General features: G+C 43.6%; 4 protein-coding genes and 1 non-coding gene across 8 annotated transcripts; 3 read left to right on the forward strand and 2 right to left on the reverse strand.

The window, feature by feature from the left end:
- Positions 1-438: 438 nt before the first annotated feature.
- nit1 (nitrilase 1) lies at positions 439-2717 on the reverse strand. 4 transcript variants are annotated; one of them, XM_011619333.2, is made up of 7 exons: positions 2542-2717; positions 2396-2449; positions 2006-2239; positions 1750-1853; positions 1528-1664; positions 1186-1314; positions 439-1108 (listed from the first exon to the last, which is right to left on the reverse strand). In XM_011619333.2, the coding sequence occupies exons 3-7, from the start codon at positions 2236-2238 to the stop codon at positions 842-844; spliced, it is 870 nt and encodes a 289-aa protein (XP_011617635.1). In that variant the 5' UTR covers position 2239; positions 2396-2449; positions 2542-2717; the 3' UTR covers positions 439-841. The 4 variants fall into 4 exon arrangements, with proteins under 4 accessions (XP_011617635.1, XP_029696290.1, XP_003978094.2 ...); XM_029840430.1 differs by having other exon boundaries at positions 2006-2284; XM_003978045.3 differs by having other exon boundaries at positions 2396-2717.
- A 130-nt stretch (positions 2718-2847) lies between these two features.
- Positions 2848-5152, forward strand: pfdn2 (prefoldin subunit 2). Its single transcript, XM_003978031.3, has 4 exons — positions 2848-3000; positions 3660-3748; positions 3840-3963; positions 4159-5152. Exons 1-4 carry the CDS (start codon positions 2920-2922, stop codon positions 4336-4338), a joined length of 474 nt encoding a protein of 157 aa, XP_003978080.1. The 5' UTR covers positions 2848-2919; the 3' UTR covers positions 4339-5152.
- Positions 5153-5459: 307 nt separating this feature from the next.
- trnas-gcu (transfer RNA serine (anticodon GCU)) lies at positions 5460-5541 on the reverse strand. Its single transcript has one exon. It is a non-coding gene; the product is annotated as a tRNA-Ser (tRNA).
- Positions 5542-5608: 67 nt separating this feature from the next.
- Positions 5609-8796, forward strand: b4gat1 (beta-1,4-glucuronyltransferase 1). Its single transcript, XM_003978046.3, has 2 exons — positions 5609-7186; positions 7299-8796. Exons 1-2 carry the CDS (start codon positions 6083-6085, stop codon positions 7488-7490), a joined length of 1296 nt encoding a protein of 431 aa, XP_003978095.1. The 5' UTR covers positions 5609-6082; the 3' UTR covers positions 7491-8796.
- A 6378-nt stretch (positions 8797-15174) lies between these two features.
- Positions 15175-17670, forward strand: six7 (SIX homeobox 7). Its single transcript, XM_003978032.2, has 3 exons — positions 15175-15910; positions 16963-17126; positions 17246-17670. The coding sequence occupies exons 1-3, from the start codon at positions 15503-15505 to the stop codon at positions 17454-17456; spliced, it is 783 nt and encodes a 260-aa protein (XP_003978081.1). The 5' UTR covers positions 15175-15502; the 3' UTR covers positions 17457-17670.
- The last annotated feature ends 119 nt before the right edge of the window (positions 17671-17789 follow it).

Here is a 17789-nt window from a genome sequence, read left to right on the forward strand (position 1 = left end):
GTTTCAATAAAGTTAAATGGAATTGAGTCTCGAGACATACTTGCAGCGAACCATTCAAAATAATGACAATATAATTTTTTTTTGTCAAAATAATATGACAATATATGTCAAATCTAAAATATTTACTAGTGTGCCACTGCATGTTTGTTACTTGTGTTTTGAGATGACAAGTCCTTTACTTTAGAAAAACAAACCGCATTGCTGGACTTTCTTTGGCTACTTCTAATGACCTATGAAAACCGACTATTTTGGGCCGACCCATCATAATATAATATCCAAGCTCGCTCAAGATTCAAGTTTTGAATCCGACAGTAAAGCAGAATCATGTGATCCAACATGTGACGTTCTCACTGACATTAACCAGTTAACTCTGTAAAATATCAACTAACAGGAGTTACACAGTAACCAAAGGCGATTACATTAAGAACTGACATTAGCTATAATAAATACAGTATTTTATTAGTACAGACAGGTATTTGAATTTTGTATGTTTCAACCGGTGTAATTTTATTTTTGTTCAAGTGTAAATTCATGTAAAACTTTTAAAATGTCTGTTAAATTAGATACTGTCTTTCTACTTAAGCATAAAAAATACAACAGACATAAAGGTTAAACAAAATTCCGCAGGGTGATTCCAAAATACAGACTGATTTACAAATACACTGATGACAACTTTTATGTTTTGGTCTTGTTGTAAATAGCACCATCTATTGATCAGAATGAGTAATTTAAATACATTAGAGTCCAAGTCCATATCTTGGAGCTTTGATCGCATATTGATGCATATTAAACCTCTATTTAGCCAAAGATCTTCTGTTCAGTTTGCTGCTTTGACTTGCAGTCACGTCCGCTCTAGACTATGATAGAAAACAGTGTCCCTGCGGTGTTGCTGGACTGGCATGTGCTTCCTAGTGCTGTCGAGCTTCTCCATGTTTAGCTCCACCAGCATCAAACCTGGCTTCTCCCCTCCACAGTCCGCCAACACATCACCCCAGGGGTCCACCGCCAGCGCGTGTCCATACGACGCGCGCTTGTCGTGGTGCTGGCCGACCTGTGCCGCTGCCAGGACAAAACACTGGTTCTCAATTGCCCGTGCTCGTAACAACACCTGCAAAAAAACATATTTTGATTTTGCTTTTCTTGGTTTTATGAAGTCCAGCCTTGGCAATCATTAACAACTCCCACCTCCCAGTGAGCCCGTCCTGTTGCTACAGTGAAAGCTGATGGATATGTCAGAATCTGGGCACCCCCATCCTTTTGCAACGCCAAGGACAACTCGGGGAATCTCAGATCATAGCAGATGCCCAAACCAACCTGGCAACAATATTAGTTGGCAATTAACATTGGTTACTTATTTAAACATTCATAATAAATACATTCCTTGTGTCACTTATTAAACCTTGCACTGTATGTTTAGTTTGTTTATCCATGGCTCAGAAATAGGTGGAGATACTACTGCTCATTCTAAGTTGTTTGCAAGTCAGGATCATATTATAATGTGATTATTATGACAAGTTAAAAAGTCACCTTGCCAATAGGAGTTTGGACTGGAGCGACGAGGGATGGTCCAGAGATTGTGAAGGCACTTTCTTTAAGAGAAACACCTTTTTCAGGCAGCTCCATATCAAACAAATGGGACTTCCTGTAGACAGAAACAGTTTTGCCTGTGAATGGAATGAGAATGTCAGTAAAAGAGTAATTTCTGCGCAATAAAGTAACGTGGGTGTGTTTGCGTGGGACAGGCAGCACCTTGCTCATCAATGATTACATGGCTGTTATAGATCCGTCTGTCAGATCCCCAGTCGTGTCCTCGCTCGTGAAACCCTCCCAGAGACAGCCAAATTCCTAATTTCCTGTAAACAGCGCAGATTAAAATATTCTGCCAAAACAAGTGCCGATTAAATTAATGATAGGAGATCAGTAAAAATGGATACATATACATTTTCATTTTTTTTAATAAATGGTGGTCTATGCACAAGACAAATAGACAAATTGTTTTTCCCACCTGGCTAGCTGGCAATATTGCGTAATTGTGTCCCCTGTCAAGGGCTCAGATAATGACAGTGTCTCTTCTCGACTGGACCCGATATAGTCAAAGCCTTCAGGGAGAAAGACCATAGCGGCTCCCCGCTCCTTGGCTTCTTCCACCAGCTGGGTACAGGCAGACAAGTTGGCTGCTTTGTCTGGGGTGGCTGTCATTTGACACACAGCAGCCAGTGGCCACTGTGATGTAGACATCCTTCGTGCACAAGATTTAATAGTCCATCAATAACGACATTTATAACTGCAGTAAGGATAAATAAAGACAATACATACAATAAATATATAAAGACATGGAGAAACGTGCTTTAAATTTCAGTTTCTTTACCGTTGTCTGGTAGAACAGTCTACTCACCTATTTATCTGTTTAAGTCCTTGTCTGCAAGCTGGAAAAAGGCCAATACATTTCCTGGAGGTTGCCAAAATGCACGTGACTGGGATCAATGACTTAATCATGTCAAACAACGTGTCATATTACAATATGTTTGAACTAATGTCTACCTGCACACAACCCTCAGGCTTCTTGATCATTGAACTTGCCGAGTCCTTTTCTCTTCTTCACTTAACATTGTGCAACTATCAGGGCAAACTAGCTCCACCTGCTGGGTGATATTTGCACTAGCAGCGCAATAATACTAAAGAGCAAATGTAGAATATAATGTAAAGCGTTCAGCAGATCAGACCACGGGGCATAACGGTCACTGAGAATTCTAAATTTTTGTTGCTGACAGGTATCAAAATTTTGACATCACTACGAGAGAAACATGATTAATTACACAGCATGACGTCGACCTGCCTTCCAACCCTCGCAGAGTTTACGCTCTGGCACTTACTCGGGCATCCAGCTGAGGGGTCCTTCACAGCAACACCCATTTCAAGATGGCAGCCAACAGTAGCAGCACGGGTAGCAAATCTAGCAATAGCAGCGGCGGAAAACAGTCCACTCCGTCAGCAGAACAGGTATTTTCACCTATAGAAATACATTATTTAACCTTCACAACTGTTTTTCGATGTTTCACCCTTGTTGGGTGAAGCTAAAGTGGTTTAATCTGATACCAAGACTAGCGTTAGCTTCCCGATCGCCATCATTCGCCTGTCATGATGCGTTTACCATATCCTTTTTCAACAATGTGCCACTATAGATGCTCTAGATTTTCAAAATAATTGCAGTTTATTGTGTTATTAAACTTTTATTTAGATACATATGCATTGTAATTGACCACGTGCTTGTGCATTTAAGTGAGCTTTATTAGGCTTGGTGGGTTCAACCGACTTTCCGACCCAAAAGTGCGAAACTATTTTTATCCCTGAAGAACGCACAGTTCTTATAATAGTACACCAAGGCTAGTATTCATTATACTACAACTTTATACCGCAGACAGTTGATGTAATTACAAAGCTGTTATTTCCCCAGTGGCTTGAATTTCTATTTTTGTACATGGTTTTGATCCCATGCCTTAGGATTTCTCATCTCTTATTAATAGCTGTTTAGCAGTGCTAAATTTGTCTGAGACTTCACTAAATTCAACTCTAGACATGTAAAAGTTATAACATAACTGATTTGTAAATATTTCATTGGTTCTGTTACACAAATCCTTTTTGTGACTGTATTATGTTAGGTGGTAGCAACCTTTCAAAGGATGCGTCAAGAACAGCGTAGTATGGCTTCTAAAGTTGCAGAGTTGGAGATGAACATCAACGAGCACAGGTTTGCAGAACAGATTAACCCACGCACGTATACATGGATTTGTCGGGTTTTTCATTTTTGCAGTGAATAATTTTATATTCTTTTATTCCAGCCTAGTAATTGACACCTTACAAGATGTGGATCCTTCACGTAAATGCTTTCGTTTAGTAGAAGGAATACTGGTGGAGAGAACTGTAAAAGAAGTTTTACCTGCCCTGGAAAATAACAAAGAGGAGGTGACTACTGACACTAGAACTTAATGTATCTTTGAATGTTTTGATTTCAATGTTTTAATGGAATGGAACAAAAAATGGATAACATGTTTGTGTAAATTTGTCATAATGTAATTCACACAGGGTCATTTTTCAGTCATTTTAAACAAGAGTGATCTTGGATACTATTTTATTTTGTCTTTCTCTTCTCCCCTGCAGATGTCAAAAGTAATTGTGTCCCTCAATACAAAGATGCAGGCGAAAGGACGGGAACTCACAGAGTACAGGGAACGTTACAACATCCGGTTGGTGGGAGAAGGGGAAAAAGAGGCACAAGGCCAATCATCTTCAGGGGAGAGCGAAGGTTCTAAAAGCGCAGCTGGTGTTTTAGTCTCATAGGTTGTTGTAATAGTACAAAACTGTAGGGCCTTATTATTTCGCAATTATAATAAAGAAACTGAACTCTTCACGTGACAGTTTAAAATCCAGCTTACTTGTGTCAATGGTAGCGCATGTAAAAATATTGTGTGCATTTGCCTTTCTTTGACGCTAATCTTTTATTTTTGTATTTCTAAACAATGACATAAGTAAAAAATAAACCCAAGTTTGTGTTCAGTGAATAGTAATTATTGCACTGTCTAAAACTGCCAATTTTTTTCATTGTCTTTAATAAACGCTGAGGGGTTGACATGAACGCGTTTTGCAAATAATTATATACACCATGTACTTATTGAGTAAATGAGATTTTGGAATAACAACTAAAAAATGATTAGGTGTGAAATCGCATAAGGTCCTAAAATAGGTGGAACTACCTTAATTGTGTTGCAAACCTGGATCCTGGAAGGTATTTGAGTTGTGAAGTTCATGAACAAGATTATACTGTAAACAAGTGGATACCCAAAAATTACTCCTGTCAACTTTGCTCCACCTCTCTTTGTGCAACATGCTGCAAATTAAAACATCCTCTAATAAGCAGAAGGTTTGTTCATACAACAGATCTGGGTTTGTTTTTGGTGGTTACTAAAGCAAAGGCGGATATAACCATACAAGTCTGTAGAAGCAAACTAAACCACTGTCAGCAGTGCATGGGTGCACATTGAATATCTGACAAGCATATAAATAAAAACCATCTGGCTCTGATATTTGCTGTTGCACAGTACATATAGTTGTCAGGATAAAGGTTTTTGTTGATGTGAATTAAAATGCTTCATTTGTGATTGTGTCTGGCATCTCAATATTTTATGTGTTCTTGAAACAGTCTTTCCTGATACAAATGTAGATTGTCTGCATTAGAATATTACAAATAACACAAGACTTTGTAGACTTCTTCTGTAGCTCATGATAATATAATCTCAAAAAATTGAATCTTATATCTCATAAGATCAAATATTATGTGCCAAAAAGATTTGTGATGACATTGGTATCCTTTAAGATTCAAGACTTATTTTGTATACGAGCGTGGTTTATATGTTTAGAAGCCAAAAGATCGGAAATTAGTCGAGAAGAGTAATAAAGAACTCCGACGAGGATGGGATTCGAACCCACGCGTGCAGAGCACAATGGATTAGCAGTCCATCGCCTTAACCACTCGGCCACCTCGTCGGGCGACTATGTCCATTGAACAGATCACCTTTGAAGAGGATCATAAACATCTTCAGCTACAGATGACGTCTGCGTAAACGTGTAACGCAGTTCTGAATAACCCAACAATAGGTTTATATAATTTCTTTCTTATATAAGTTCTTTCATAGCGGTGGAACAGCAACAAATTTTAATGTTTAGTAATCCACTGCGCCTTTATATGTGCCGTTACGGTTATTACGTATTTACATGCGCCGTCGTCGCAGCATCAATAGCAAAGAAGACGACAACTGGATATTTCTGTGAAAATAATCGAAACTGGATTGCAGTCAGCATTTTACCTTGCTTGTTCGCACTGGTCTGAAGTCAGGCGGAGCCTCGCAGTGTTAATGCAAAGTATGCGTGCATGTGTGCTATGTTTACCGCCGTATCGGCTACATTGTTAGCATCGATCTTGTAACGCAACCTATGGAATTGGCTGAAGCATTGCTCTACAAGAATCGGCCACCTTCCGTGCACCTGCTTCGTGTATGGTAATTAGCTAATTAGTTTCTTTTCTGGAATGCATCTCTCCAAGAAATGCTCTGCGTTCAAAGTGGTGCTCGGTGCTCTACTGATAGTGGCGCTCCTGCAGCTCCTATACCTGTCTTTCTTATCCAAGTTTCACGGTAAGCAGCAGCGTTACCGGTACTCAGAGCTCTTTGGAGGGTCTGGGGGTAAGACGAATGGGCACCCCGAGAAAAACTGGCGGAAAGAGCGTCTGAGATATTCCCTGTCCACCGGTGGGATCTTTGACAACAGTGGTCAGTACCGTGTCTACAAGAGCTTGATCAAAAGTGACTTCACCACAAACCTCAAACCAGGATCTGACCCCAGCTCGAACATCCTGACCTTAGCGACACACACGACCATCAACAACCTGCATCACCTGGAATCTCTCCTGGAAAGGTGGCAGAATCCGCTGTCCGTAGCCATATTTGCACATGGTGAAGATGTCAGGTTTGCCACCGCGCTGGTCTATGCGCTCAGCTTCTTCTGCCCCCAAATTCAAGCGCTGGTGGACTTCCATTTGGTCTGCCTTTCGGGAGAGACAGCTAGCTTTCCCGAAAAGGACCGCGAGCATTTTGCTGGGCTGGAGGACTGCGCCTCTGTGTTCCTCAGGCTGGAGAAGCACAGGGATAAGTACAAAAACTATGACATCAGTGGAAACGTCTCCTACCCCAACAACCTTCTCCGTAATGTCGCCAGAAGCGGCACTGAATCCGCCTACGTCTTGGTCATCGACATCGACATGATGCCAAGCGCTGACCTTCACCAGCAGTTCCTGGCCATGGTCAGGAAGCACAAGCCAGCCGGCGATGAGGTGTTTGTCCTGCCCGCCTTCGAGATCCGCCACGCCAGGAAGATCCCAGCCAACAAGGCGGAGCTGGTTCAGCTGTACCAGGTTGGGGAGGTCCGGCCCTTTTACGAAGAACTGTGCCCTCGCTGTCAAGCCCCCACCAACTACTCACGGTGGGTGAACAGTCACGTTAGGGAGACGGCCACTCTTGAAGTCGCCTACACAATCACATGGGTGGACCCCTGGGAGCCGTTCTACATCGGGCCCAACAGCGTGCCCCTTTATGATGAAAACTTCAAGCAATACGGCTTCAATCGGATCAGCCAGGTTTGTTTAACTTAAGCATCTGAAACAGTTCTTATGAAATATTTGTAAAAACTCCATGTCGTGGTTTTTTCTTTTTATTTGCGGCCTCCAACCACCTTTTTCATGTTCCCAGAGTTGCGAGCTCTTCGTGGCCGGGTACAAGTTCTCAGTTCTGAGCTCAGCCTTCGTTGTGCACCGCGGATTCAAAATCCAAGGGGAGTTTCATGCCAGGAAGGACGAGGAGAACAAACGCAACCGGGTTTTGTTTCGCAGCTTCAAAGAGGGCCTGAAAACCAAATATCCATCCTCCATCCGACGCTGCTGAAATGAGACATGGACCGAATCACATATCCTGCCTATTTGTACTGTGCCAAATGACGTACGTCCACCTTACTTGTTTTTGCCCAGATTTAGTGTCCGTCAGTATTTCCTTTCTCAAAACGTCCTTTTACAAATTGCTTTTGATACAGTTGGAGTTAGAATGAATCGATTTCCTTGGTTTGCTTCTCGGTTCTCTACATGTGACGCAACCACCACTTGTGCTAAATCCGCTTTATTGTTGCCATGATTCCAGCTGAAATCACAGGGAGTCAAGTAGGCACGGAATGATTATCATGTCCGTTGTTTGGTATTTTTACTCATGTCTGCAATAACAACTTTTTATGAATTTGAAAATAATATTCACAAGTAAATACCACTAATAACTCCCACCAGAAAGGGAGGGGGTTTCACTTTTGCCTAAAATGTATTTATGAGTCAGCAGAAATGTAATTCTCATCAAAGCCAGTAGGTTTTTATTATTACAGCAAGAAAGGTGTTATTTCTTTCAGCGATGTGCCAGAATACTTTAAAATAAGGAAGTGTGGCTGACTAAAACAAGCTATCCATCCATGAAGATAATAATGTAAAGGCAGGCTGGTGCAAATATTTTACTGTAACTTCTACCTCCGAGTCTAAATAATCCACCCTAGTTCCTGACCGAGCTTTTGATGCCAGTAAATTCTGTGTTTTGCCACCAGGTGGCAGTAAACGCTTGAGCTTTTCAGTACACCGTTTTTTCTATATGATTATTACAGAAATCCAGAGCTGTGTGGACTTGGGCCCACGTATGTCAGCAGAGGGAAGGGAAACAAAAGCACACAGGCCATTAAATGAAACAAGTGACTGATGAAACTGTTTTTTTAAGGGAATTACACTACTACATAATGGAGCCAGTGGGTCAAAGGTCAAAATGTAGCATTACAAACGGGTCACCTGATTAAAGAATTACTGTGTAAACCATGAACAAGACGAATCCCGTGGACTCGTAGCTACGGGAACTATCTTTGCACTCGAACATGAACTTCTGACAGAAATAATTCTTGTTTAATCTTGTTTTTGTGTGTCTGGTGACAATGCAAATATTCATAAATTAGATATTTTAAGTGTTAAGTTGCTATGTGATTGCTGCTTATGTTGGTTTTATGATATATTTATTGCAGAAAATATGTTTGTTAGCATGAGTTTGTTTCTTTTTTGTTTTCAGGATGCTATCAAATCACACAATTCTGACGGTATTGTTTGTTCACGACGTGTAACGCCTGATTTGCATAACTGGAGTTGGCTAATAAAGCTGCTGGGTGATGAATGAAGGACGTCTGATACTCATTGCGCCTCAGTTGCTACTATGACAAGCATCATCAGTCACAGGGGTGCTCTTTGAGCATTTGGAGACACACCAATCCAATCAGTTATCCTTACCGCAGGGATTTCTACTGTCAATTAGTGTTGACATTATCTGTATAAGTTACAGGGTGTAAATCAGGACACACAAGAAACAGCAGCTGTTGCAGCCAGTAATGCACATTGCAAATTTAAGTCATTTAACATAACAAACCTAGTGGAAGCCATGGAATTCGCCAAAACATTGAGATGAACCTGGTGTAAGGAGGTATAAAATGGCAGTTTAACAGCATCCCTGTACCGATTCCATGTGATGGGTGATTACAGGGTGAGTCAGGACGGCATCCACTTAAAAGCTCCTATTAACTAATTAGCATTTCTATTAAAGTCGACTTTTGAGGGAAGCTTCAATAAGGCGCCGGATTTCCACGTTTGCGATATTTCAGTGGCGGCCATCTGCAAATGAAAGAGACCTGCCCAAAGTTTAGAACGTCGGTGAAGATAGTCTGTGAAAGTTGGGGAAGAGAATGCCCTGGAGGGCCATCTGTCTGGTGATGCGAGGCACGTGTAACATTACGCACTTGACCGAGGCCAGTGCGCCGTTTTTTTGTGACTAAGCCTCTATTACCCGTCGCGCAACAGACCGGCATGCCAGGGCCTGGCGGCACGCAACTCGGACCCTTTGGTTTTGGATCAGCTCTCGCTAGGCATCCCGAATCGAGTGGTCTGTGTTCGTGTGTGGGTTAGCATCCCCCTTCAAGTGAATAACGGCTAAGATGTCAACCGGCGGTGGTCAATTTTTCCCAGTCTAGCCCTTGACCTCAGCAATAAACAATGCGGCAGAAGGTGCAGAAATGTTTGGGAGGGCTGGGATGGGAGGGGGGGGGGGGGGGGGGGGGGGGGGGGGGGGGGGGGGGGTCTTGTGAGGATCAAGACTGCCAGGTTTGGTGAGGTAAAGTGGGGTTTACATTGGCAGCTTTGGGGAGTGGAGGCTTATCTGGGTCAGAGAGCTTTACGACACAAGCAATTAGGGCTGCCCTTTCTTGTGTATGCTAGCAGGAGGGGAGGCCTCCTGCCATCTAGATTAGCCGCCCTGCCTGGGCCGGCAGTGCTCCGTGGCTTCTGGATTGTGTTGGGGGGGTGGGGGTTGAACCAGCTGGAGGGCGAGATGAGCGTGGAGATCCTCTGAGTGGGTGGGGAGGAAAACGGACCAGTGGAAGGGGTCAAAAACGCCAGCGTTGTCCTTCTGGGTCGGTGAGCAAGGGAGAAATTAGGGAGTCAATGACCCGAACTGATGAAAGGAATTTGGGACCGCAGACAAAAACAAGTGTCAGTTTGTCCCCTTTATAGTTGGACAGCGGTTGGAAGAGAGTGCCTATATGTCCCTCAGCTTGATATCGGCTTTTTTAGTGGCCACTTGACTGGAAGGATTTACAACTGATTAGTCCAAATGGTTTAGAGCGATTTAACCAAATAAACAGTTTGCTAACGGGGGTGTCTCACTTTGAAAATACACAAAAAAACCTCATTGTGTAGCAACAGCGGTGCCACAATAGAGGTCGTCACAAAATGACACCCTATTGCATAACATAGTGCATTAGATAAATAAAGTAAAGTTAAAGAAACTTAAATAGAGAACAGCTCATTAATTAATCTGAAATGTCAAAATAGTGTTTTGTTTTGATTTTCTTTGCATTATCCAGGTTTGCTTGACTTCCTCAATTATTTCGGTCCATCCGGCCAGAGCATATAAGAAAAACCACAACTACTGAATTAAACCAACCTTGTATTTAATTAATAAAACTGGGAAACAATCCAGAGAGCTTCATATATTTGCCATTGTTTCTCATAAACTACACAGTTTGAAGTTAGTTAAAGTCACCCATTGTCCAGAATGCCTTCCGTGCCAACTTTGGGAGAAAATGACCAGCTTGCCTGATTAAAAAACATTAGGAGACAAAAGCCATTCAAAGCGCACGCGTATCGCTCGGCCTCTAAACTGGTGTTGTTGGCCGGCCAGGCCGCGCACATCTTAAAGGTACACCTCTAAAACCAGACTATCCAGCCTGGACGACAGCAGTAATGAGACGTGACATGGCCCCGGGGAAAGAAAAGGAGGCCTAACAGATATAGGTAATCCTTCTCACCAAACTAACGCCTCTTAGCCTTCCACCCCTGCTGTCGCATAAGCCCCGGCGGGAAAACACACAACAGACAGACACACACACACACACACACACATGGCCCAGGTGAGTCATCATAGAGGGGTGTTATACATGTGTCCAGGGCGCCAACGTGCTGGTTTTCATGTCACCGGAAAGTGAACGCACACAAACATGTGTGCACTGCAGCGTGAATTAATTCTGCCTCGATCAATACACTAATGCAAGGCTCATGGGTCGCGGTTGTGCAGTGCCAGATGAGGAGAGCTATGATACAATTACCCCCAGGTTTCCGCGGTGCAAAGGTATCAGAGTTGTTCCTGATGGATTTTCGGCCCATAATCCCACGTTTGCAACAGCCTGTGTGGAATTTCGCTTGAATCACGTATGGTTTTTAATATACACGTTCAGTACGGGGGGGGTGACCCCTTCCTCAAAGGAATGCTGGAGATTAAGCCGGATTTATATCACAGATTAAATTTTAGCAGTGACAAAACAACATGACAAAAATCAATATAAGGGAGGACGGATATTTGTTTTCACTGCTTCGGGGTGGAATTTATTGCTTTTGCTGTAAACAACTTTTAAAGTCAGTGGTGGAATTAATTTAAAAGTGCCGCATGGCAACCACCAGTCAAACCTACAACCAGTCGAGTAAAATCAAATGTACTGAGGGCTTGGAAAATGTCCCTCATGAGCCTCTTAAATGCATCATAAAAGGGGTCATCATGAAAAAAACCATCTGATCTTTGCCCCCACCCCTTCCTGTCCAGTCCTTAAACTGGTTTCGCACAAATGAAGTCGTTGTGATCTACTTAAACTTTATAGCAAATGAGTTCGTATGAACTTCGGAATGCGGAAGTATGGCAACACATCCCTGGGATCAGGACAGAATCGTGCATATCAGCGGGGCCACTACAAACCTGCACCCTGCTCTCACGTTCCTGCCTTCCCAGGGCCATTCCCCTCTCAAAAACAAATGCAGCCTGTCTAATAGGAGTCGGCCATGAGCATCCTAATGGAGAAGGGTGTCCCTGAATGCAACAGCCGGGCGGCAGGGCGTGGATGGGACAGGTTAAACAGAGAGGATCGGGGGGGGACGTAAGTCACCAAAGCAGGAATTAATGAGCATTATAGCATTAGGTAAGAATAAGCCCCACCTTAAATCCAACAGGATTTCTAAACAACCAGTAACACCTGTTACATACGATGGAAGTAGAAGAGGATTTTGCAATGAAGCGGTTGAGGGCGTCCGCTACGCCGTTGTCAGGCCACACTTAGAGGGGGGCTTTGGAAAAACCCTTAAAAGGTCAACTCCCTAATGTTTTCAAAACGAGGTGGCCTGTATACCGGTTTGCATAAACCAATGCCTTTGGATGCCATTAAAGTAAGCATGAAAACTTTATTGACAAGTCAGCACACCACAGCGAACAGAACCGATAATCCCTCCAAAAAACCCGTTCCTTCCAAACAACAGCGGAAGTCTTGGCTTGCTACTGTGTCACCCAGTCAGCCGTGGCTATAAAAGCCCTCTGACCACAATCAGGGACAAAAAAAACACACTCCAGTCTGAGCCGAGACTTCCCCAGCTATATTTTTAAAAGCCTTAAATTGGAATTTGCCAGGTAGCCCTGAGCCTGTGGTAATCTGATCCCTCCAAACAGTAAACATGATATCGCCTTGGGCGTGGTTTCGTCCCGCTGGAGGGGAACAAAAATCCACCTGTTAATCATACCGGGAAAGAACATCTCATTACGCAAATAATCTCCAGATAGTATTTAACTTCACACCCCGAAGTGTAAAGGAGCTTGAAGAGGCGCTCTGACCGACCCGGAGAACTTGGAAATGGACGTTTGGGACCAAACCGCAAACCAAGTCATGGCCTACTCTGTCAGCGAATGTGCCCCTCTCTCGCCCTCTCCGGGGCACTTTTTGTCTGGGGCCGGTTAAAGTTAACAAAGTGCGCATGGGGGTGATGGGAGGGGGTGACTCATGGGGGTGGGGGGATAGACCTGTCTGAGAGGATACTGCTATTGAGTTGCAAATGAACTCGTAATTAGCCCTTACACATTTGCCTGGGGGGGATTTACTGTGTGTATGCTCAGACACAAGTGTGTGTGTGTGGGTGGGTGTGTGTCGGTGTGTGTGTGTGTGTTTGTGTGTGTTTTAACCCATTTTTCCCTCGAATAGGGGCTGTCGGTGATAAGGAGATAATACTAATTACTTCTCCTCCCAATTGCTTGTTAATTGTGCTTCTTGTGGGTTTAGACCCCCCCCCCCCCCTTCCTCACACATACGCCTGCTGGCAAAATCAACAGGTCATTTTTTTTTTAAATCAGGAGGCTTATGGTTAATCTATTAATTAATTATTCCAAGTGGGGTTCCACCAGCCATGTGATAAGCTAAAGTTACCTTTGTGCAGCTATGGTTATTTCTCCTGTGTAAATAGTTAATTTCTTTAATTTTTGCCAGATTGTTGGCATATCTCCACACTATTCAAAATTAGCTGTGCATTGTTTTGGGACAGGATAAATTATACTTTTATGTTTGACCATAAGGTAATATTCAAGTGTGCACACATCACATGGATCCTCAAACAATTGTGCATAATATGACAAAAATGTCCATAAATATAATCTAACAAACAGTAGAAAAACGGCGTAATTATTCCAAACATATTTTTCTAACATGTATTTCATATACAAGATTGAAATTCACAATTTATCCTGTTCATCCCATCACCACTTGATTTATTTATTTGTTTATTCTTGTCCTTGGTTCAGTCTGCTCTGGAAGTGTTAAACAGATTGGGCCAGGGGATTTCCCCATTATATGTGCATGTCACACACACCCCTTCATAAGATGTGTGTGTGTGTGTGTTGGGGGGGAGTAGTGGCATGAAGAGTGTGAAATGTCGATAGTTTGGATTAACAATTTAGCTAATTTCTCTCTGCCTGTGCACAATTTACACCTAAACCTCCTAAACCCCTTTTCTACGAACCCACCGGCTCACCTCCGTCTAGGTTTCGGATCAAACGTGTATCAAATGGAAGCCGGCGACTTATAAAGTTGCTCTACACCTGCAGCTCCACTGGAGGAGCACCCTGGGATCCAATTTGGATCTCCAGGTTGATGCTAATAGGGTTATCTTGTTGACTGATGCGTTGATTCCAGGAATAAACTGGTTTGTTAATTGATCCAGATCTCACCTTCAACCACTGTGATATTTGAGAGTTGAGCAATGGATAATGATAATGAAATGTACCCAAAAGGTTGTTTTTATCCCCTTACAATTACACCCAAAAAAATCTATAAATGGGGGGTGGGGGTGGGGGAGCAGGCAGGGTCATATCTGTATCCTAGACAGATTTGTAGAGATTTTACCTCTTAGATGATCCGTAACCTGACTGGGACCTTTAAGCAAATCCTAAATACACCTATCATTATACATCATACCTTATCATCACTTATCGTCCTGCAAACTACCATCTGTTCTTGCTTTTGGTGTTGTATTTGCCAATTTTGCAAACATGCAACAAACCCCCCACCCACCCACCCATCACACCCCTGATGTGCAAGTGAAGTGTACAGTAGCATGTTTAGACCGGACAGATGCTATCAGGACCTTTAACCTGATTAATAGGAAAATTATCTTAAGGCTGATTAATGAGCCGTGAAGATCAGAAGGATTGAACTGTGCAGCGGATCATTAATTCCCCTCTGCAGTCCGCTGGTGAACCGACGTGTTTCATTATGTCTTGACCCGGCCAGAGGTCAGAAGGAAGATGGACTCCAAGTGCAACGACTTCTGCTTTAATTACGATGGTATTAGAGGGCTGGAGCTTTGTTGGGTCCCCGAATGCACTCCCCTGAGGCCGCCCTGACTCAACCGGCGACCACCTCTGTGGCGGCGGGGCTCGTTTTAAAGTTTGTTTGATTGATAAAGTCCAATAAGCACAGAGATCTTCAGATGTGTGTTGCTTATTTTCCGCAGACCATCTTCAACCTCTCACCCCACCCTCACACACACCCCTTCTCCCCCTCCAGGCCTCCATCTCCATCAGATCCGACCTATTAAATCACCCATCCTTCCTTGTTTGTTCGCCGCAATCATCATGACCGTCAATGTATCCTAAGGCTAAGCCAAACAAGCTGATCAGGCAGTCACCTCTATACACACTACCCCCCACTAAGAGGCTAATGGTTGGGGCCGTATAATCCTTCTCAAAACAACCACAGAGATGCTAATTGTATCTAGCTATAAATACAGTTTGACTCCTTGTCCTCTTTATTTGGAGTCGACTCTGGATCGAACTTTGCGCACCGGTTTCTCCGTAAAACTCATCCGGGAAAGGGCTTGCATAAGAGAGGCAGCGGTCAACGTACTTGTCTTTATCTGTTTTGTTTTGTTTTGGTTTTTTTAAAGAAAGCGCACGGAGATTTACGCACGCACGGATACACCGGCCCATGCTGTCTTGAGCGCTTCCAGTGGGTCAGAAGCCTACAAACCGAGATGTTCCCGTTGCCGATGTTCACGCCGGACCAGGTCGCCCGCGTGTGCGAGAACTTGGAGGAAACGGGGGACATCGAGCGCCTGGGCAGGTTCCTCTGGTCACTGCCCGCCGCCGTCCCGGGCTCGGCCGGGGAGGCGCTGAACCGACACGAATCGGTGATGAGAGCGAGAGCGCTGGTCGCCTTCCACGGTGGGAACTTTGACGCGCTTTACCAGATCCTCCAGACGCACCGGTTTACGCGCGAGTCGCACTCGAAACTTCAGGAACTGTGGTTGGACGCACACTACAGGGAGGCCGAAAGGCTGCGAGGGAGGCCTCTGGGGCCGGTGGAGAAGTACAGGATCCGCAAGAAGTTCCCACTGCCACGCACCATTTGGGACGGCGAGCAGAAAACGCACTGTTTCAAGGTAACGAGAACCTTCTGCATCGTCATAACTTTGTGTTTCTAATCCAAACCCGAGCCATCGTCTCCAAAAAGCACACCGTATCACGATAGGACGTTTTACTTGACATTGAAAAGTGCTTTCTAACCCGACACAGTTGCACAGGCAGTCTGGTTTTTGAGCTCTTAAGATGATAATGGGCAGCCCGGCGCTGATCCCTCCACTGTGCCTCGAAGTCCAATAAACTACTTTCGGTGACCTGATGCAAGATTATAGACATCAGATACGTTCACCATTCACAATATTCGCGCGAAAATCTCCTTAGAAGTGTACGACTTTATATTTAATACAGATCCTTATACCACTTCTGCGAATTTAGGCGTCTCCAGACGATAAAAATGATACATGTTTCCCAAAGGCACTTTCTCGAGATTGTTACTGGAACACAACTGTCTCTTATTTTGACTTTTATTCATGTATTTTACTCCCATATTTTTTAATCGGCTGTTTATTAACATCGCTTGGGGAAAAAACGCTGATCTATTGGAGCCGGTTTATGGCCTTATTTACTCAAAAAGAGTAATATGACCACTACTGAGTAAAATAATTTCGTCCATTTTGCGAATTTAGTCCTTCCCTAACTGGAAAAGAATTTAAAAAAAAATACTTTTACGCACTTGTTTTACGTTTGTGAACGTCACCTTGTGGTGGTAGGCACACGTTGCTTTTAAGTTTAACACTGAAACCAGCAGCAGGGGCAGCATCTCCAGCATTTTAAGCCCTTTATTGTGATCTCATTTGGTGGATTTAGATGATTATGGATACTTATACTGTTGATTGCTATCATCTATTTATAAATCCGGCCTAATACGATTATACAGAGCATCATATGAGAGTAATAAGATTATAAATGCTTTAAGACCAAACTATCAAAACATCATTTGTTCATCAATATATTTAAATTTTCAACTTTCAGGGAAGACTTGAACAATAAAAAACTTTTTGAAAAATAAAAATGTTTAAAAAGGGATAAAAGTGATTTAAGACTGCTTAAATGTGGCATATTTGTTCCCAAGGAAAGAACTCGCAGTTTGTTGAGGGAGTGGTACCTCCAAGATCCATACCCCAACCCCTCTCGGAAACGCCACCTGGCCCAGGCAACGGGGCTCACACCCACCCAGGTGGGCAACTGGTTTAAAAACCGCCGCCAAAGAGACCGCGCCGCATCTGCAAAGAACAGGTACGGGTCAAAGCCGCATACGCCACCACGATGAAATCACAGTTAATTTTGGTCTAAATTAAGTAAGAAATTACAAAGCGTGAAGTCATGAAATCTCTCATGTTTTCCTCCCCACACAGGCTACAGCAGGATCCTTCCCTCGCACCCTCAGAGAACTCCACCAACAGCTCCAGTCAGGAGCGCCGCCATCACGCCCACATGTTGCCTAGCTCCCCTCGCCACATGGGCAGCCCTGGGGCCAGTGACTACAGCGAGGACACTGAACACCGGGAGACGGGGGCGTCCACCCCCGACATCTCCGTCAGCAGCGACAGCGAGTTTGAGTCTTGAGAGGCCTCAGAGATGCTTTCAAAGACGTTTGAGCCTCCTGTGTCTGCGGACACACCAGAGGTGGTTTCAGAGAGCGACACCAGTGGGCACGAAACGCACTTAAAAACGCACCCAGGACCATGAACTTGACTGTTGTGTAAATTATTGTACAGCTGAGCACAGGTCAGCGCTGTAAATAAGTAAACATAGAATGGATCCTTCTAAAAAAAAAAAACAACAACAGGTTTTTGATAGAAATAATGCCTCTGACCTTTAGATAACAGGGATGTTGATATTTTACCTATAATACTATTTCAGTAAATATTTTAATATACAGCTTTTTCTATTAGTCAC

The sequence above is a fragment of the Takifugu rubripes genome, chromosome 8, assembly GCF_901000725.2.
Source record: "Takifugu rubripes chromosome 8, fTakRub1.2, whole genome shotgun sequence".
Classification (NCBI taxonomy): Eukaryota; Metazoa; Chordata; class Actinopteri; order Tetraodontiformes; family Tetraodontidae; genus Takifugu; species Takifugu rubripes.

Coding starts and splice junctions, on each gene's coding strand:
- pfdn2 (XM_003978031.3), top strand. CDS start 2,920: ATGGCAGCCAACAGTAGCAGCACGGGTAGCAAATCTAGCAATAGCAGC. Junction 3,749..3,839: donor ATGAACATCAACGAGCACAG/GTTTGCAGAACA, acceptor CTTTTATTCCAG/CCTAGTAATTGACACCTTAC. Junction 3,964..4,158: donor TGGAAAATAACAAAGAGGAG/GTGACTACTGAC, acceptor TCTCCCCTGCAG/ATGTCAAAAGTAATTGTGTC.
- b4gat1 (XM_003978046.3), top strand. CDS start 6,083: ATGCATCTCTCCAAGAAATGCTCTGCGTTCAAAGTGGTGCTCGGTGCT. Junction 7,187..7,298: donor GCTTCAATCGGATCAGCCAG/GTTTGTTTAACT, acceptor TCATGTTCCCAG/AGTTGCGAGCTCTTCGTGGC.
- nit1 (XM_003978045.3), bottom strand. CDS start 2,496: ATGATTAAGTCATTGATCCCAGTCACGTGCATTTTGGCAACCTCCAGG. Junction 1,854..2,005: donor CAATATTGCCAGCTAGCCAG/GTGGGAAAAACA, acceptor CGCTGTTTACAG/GAAATTAGGAATTTGGCTGT. Junction 1,315..1,527: donor TCCAAACTCCTATTGGCAAG/GTGACTTTTTAA, acceptor TATTGTTGCCAG/GTTGGTTTGGGCATCTGCTA.
- six7 (XM_003978032.2), top strand. CDS start 15,503: ATGTTCCCGTTGCCGATGTTCACGCCGGACCAGGTCGCCCGCGTGTGC. Junction 15,911..16,962: donor AGAAAACGCACTGTTTCAAG/GTAACGAGAACC, acceptor TTTGTTCCCAAG/GAAAGAACTCGCAGTTTGTT. Junction 17,127..17,245: donor GCCGCATCTGCAAAGAACAG/GTACGGGTCAAA, acceptor CTCCCCACACAG/GCTACAGCAGGATCCTTCCC.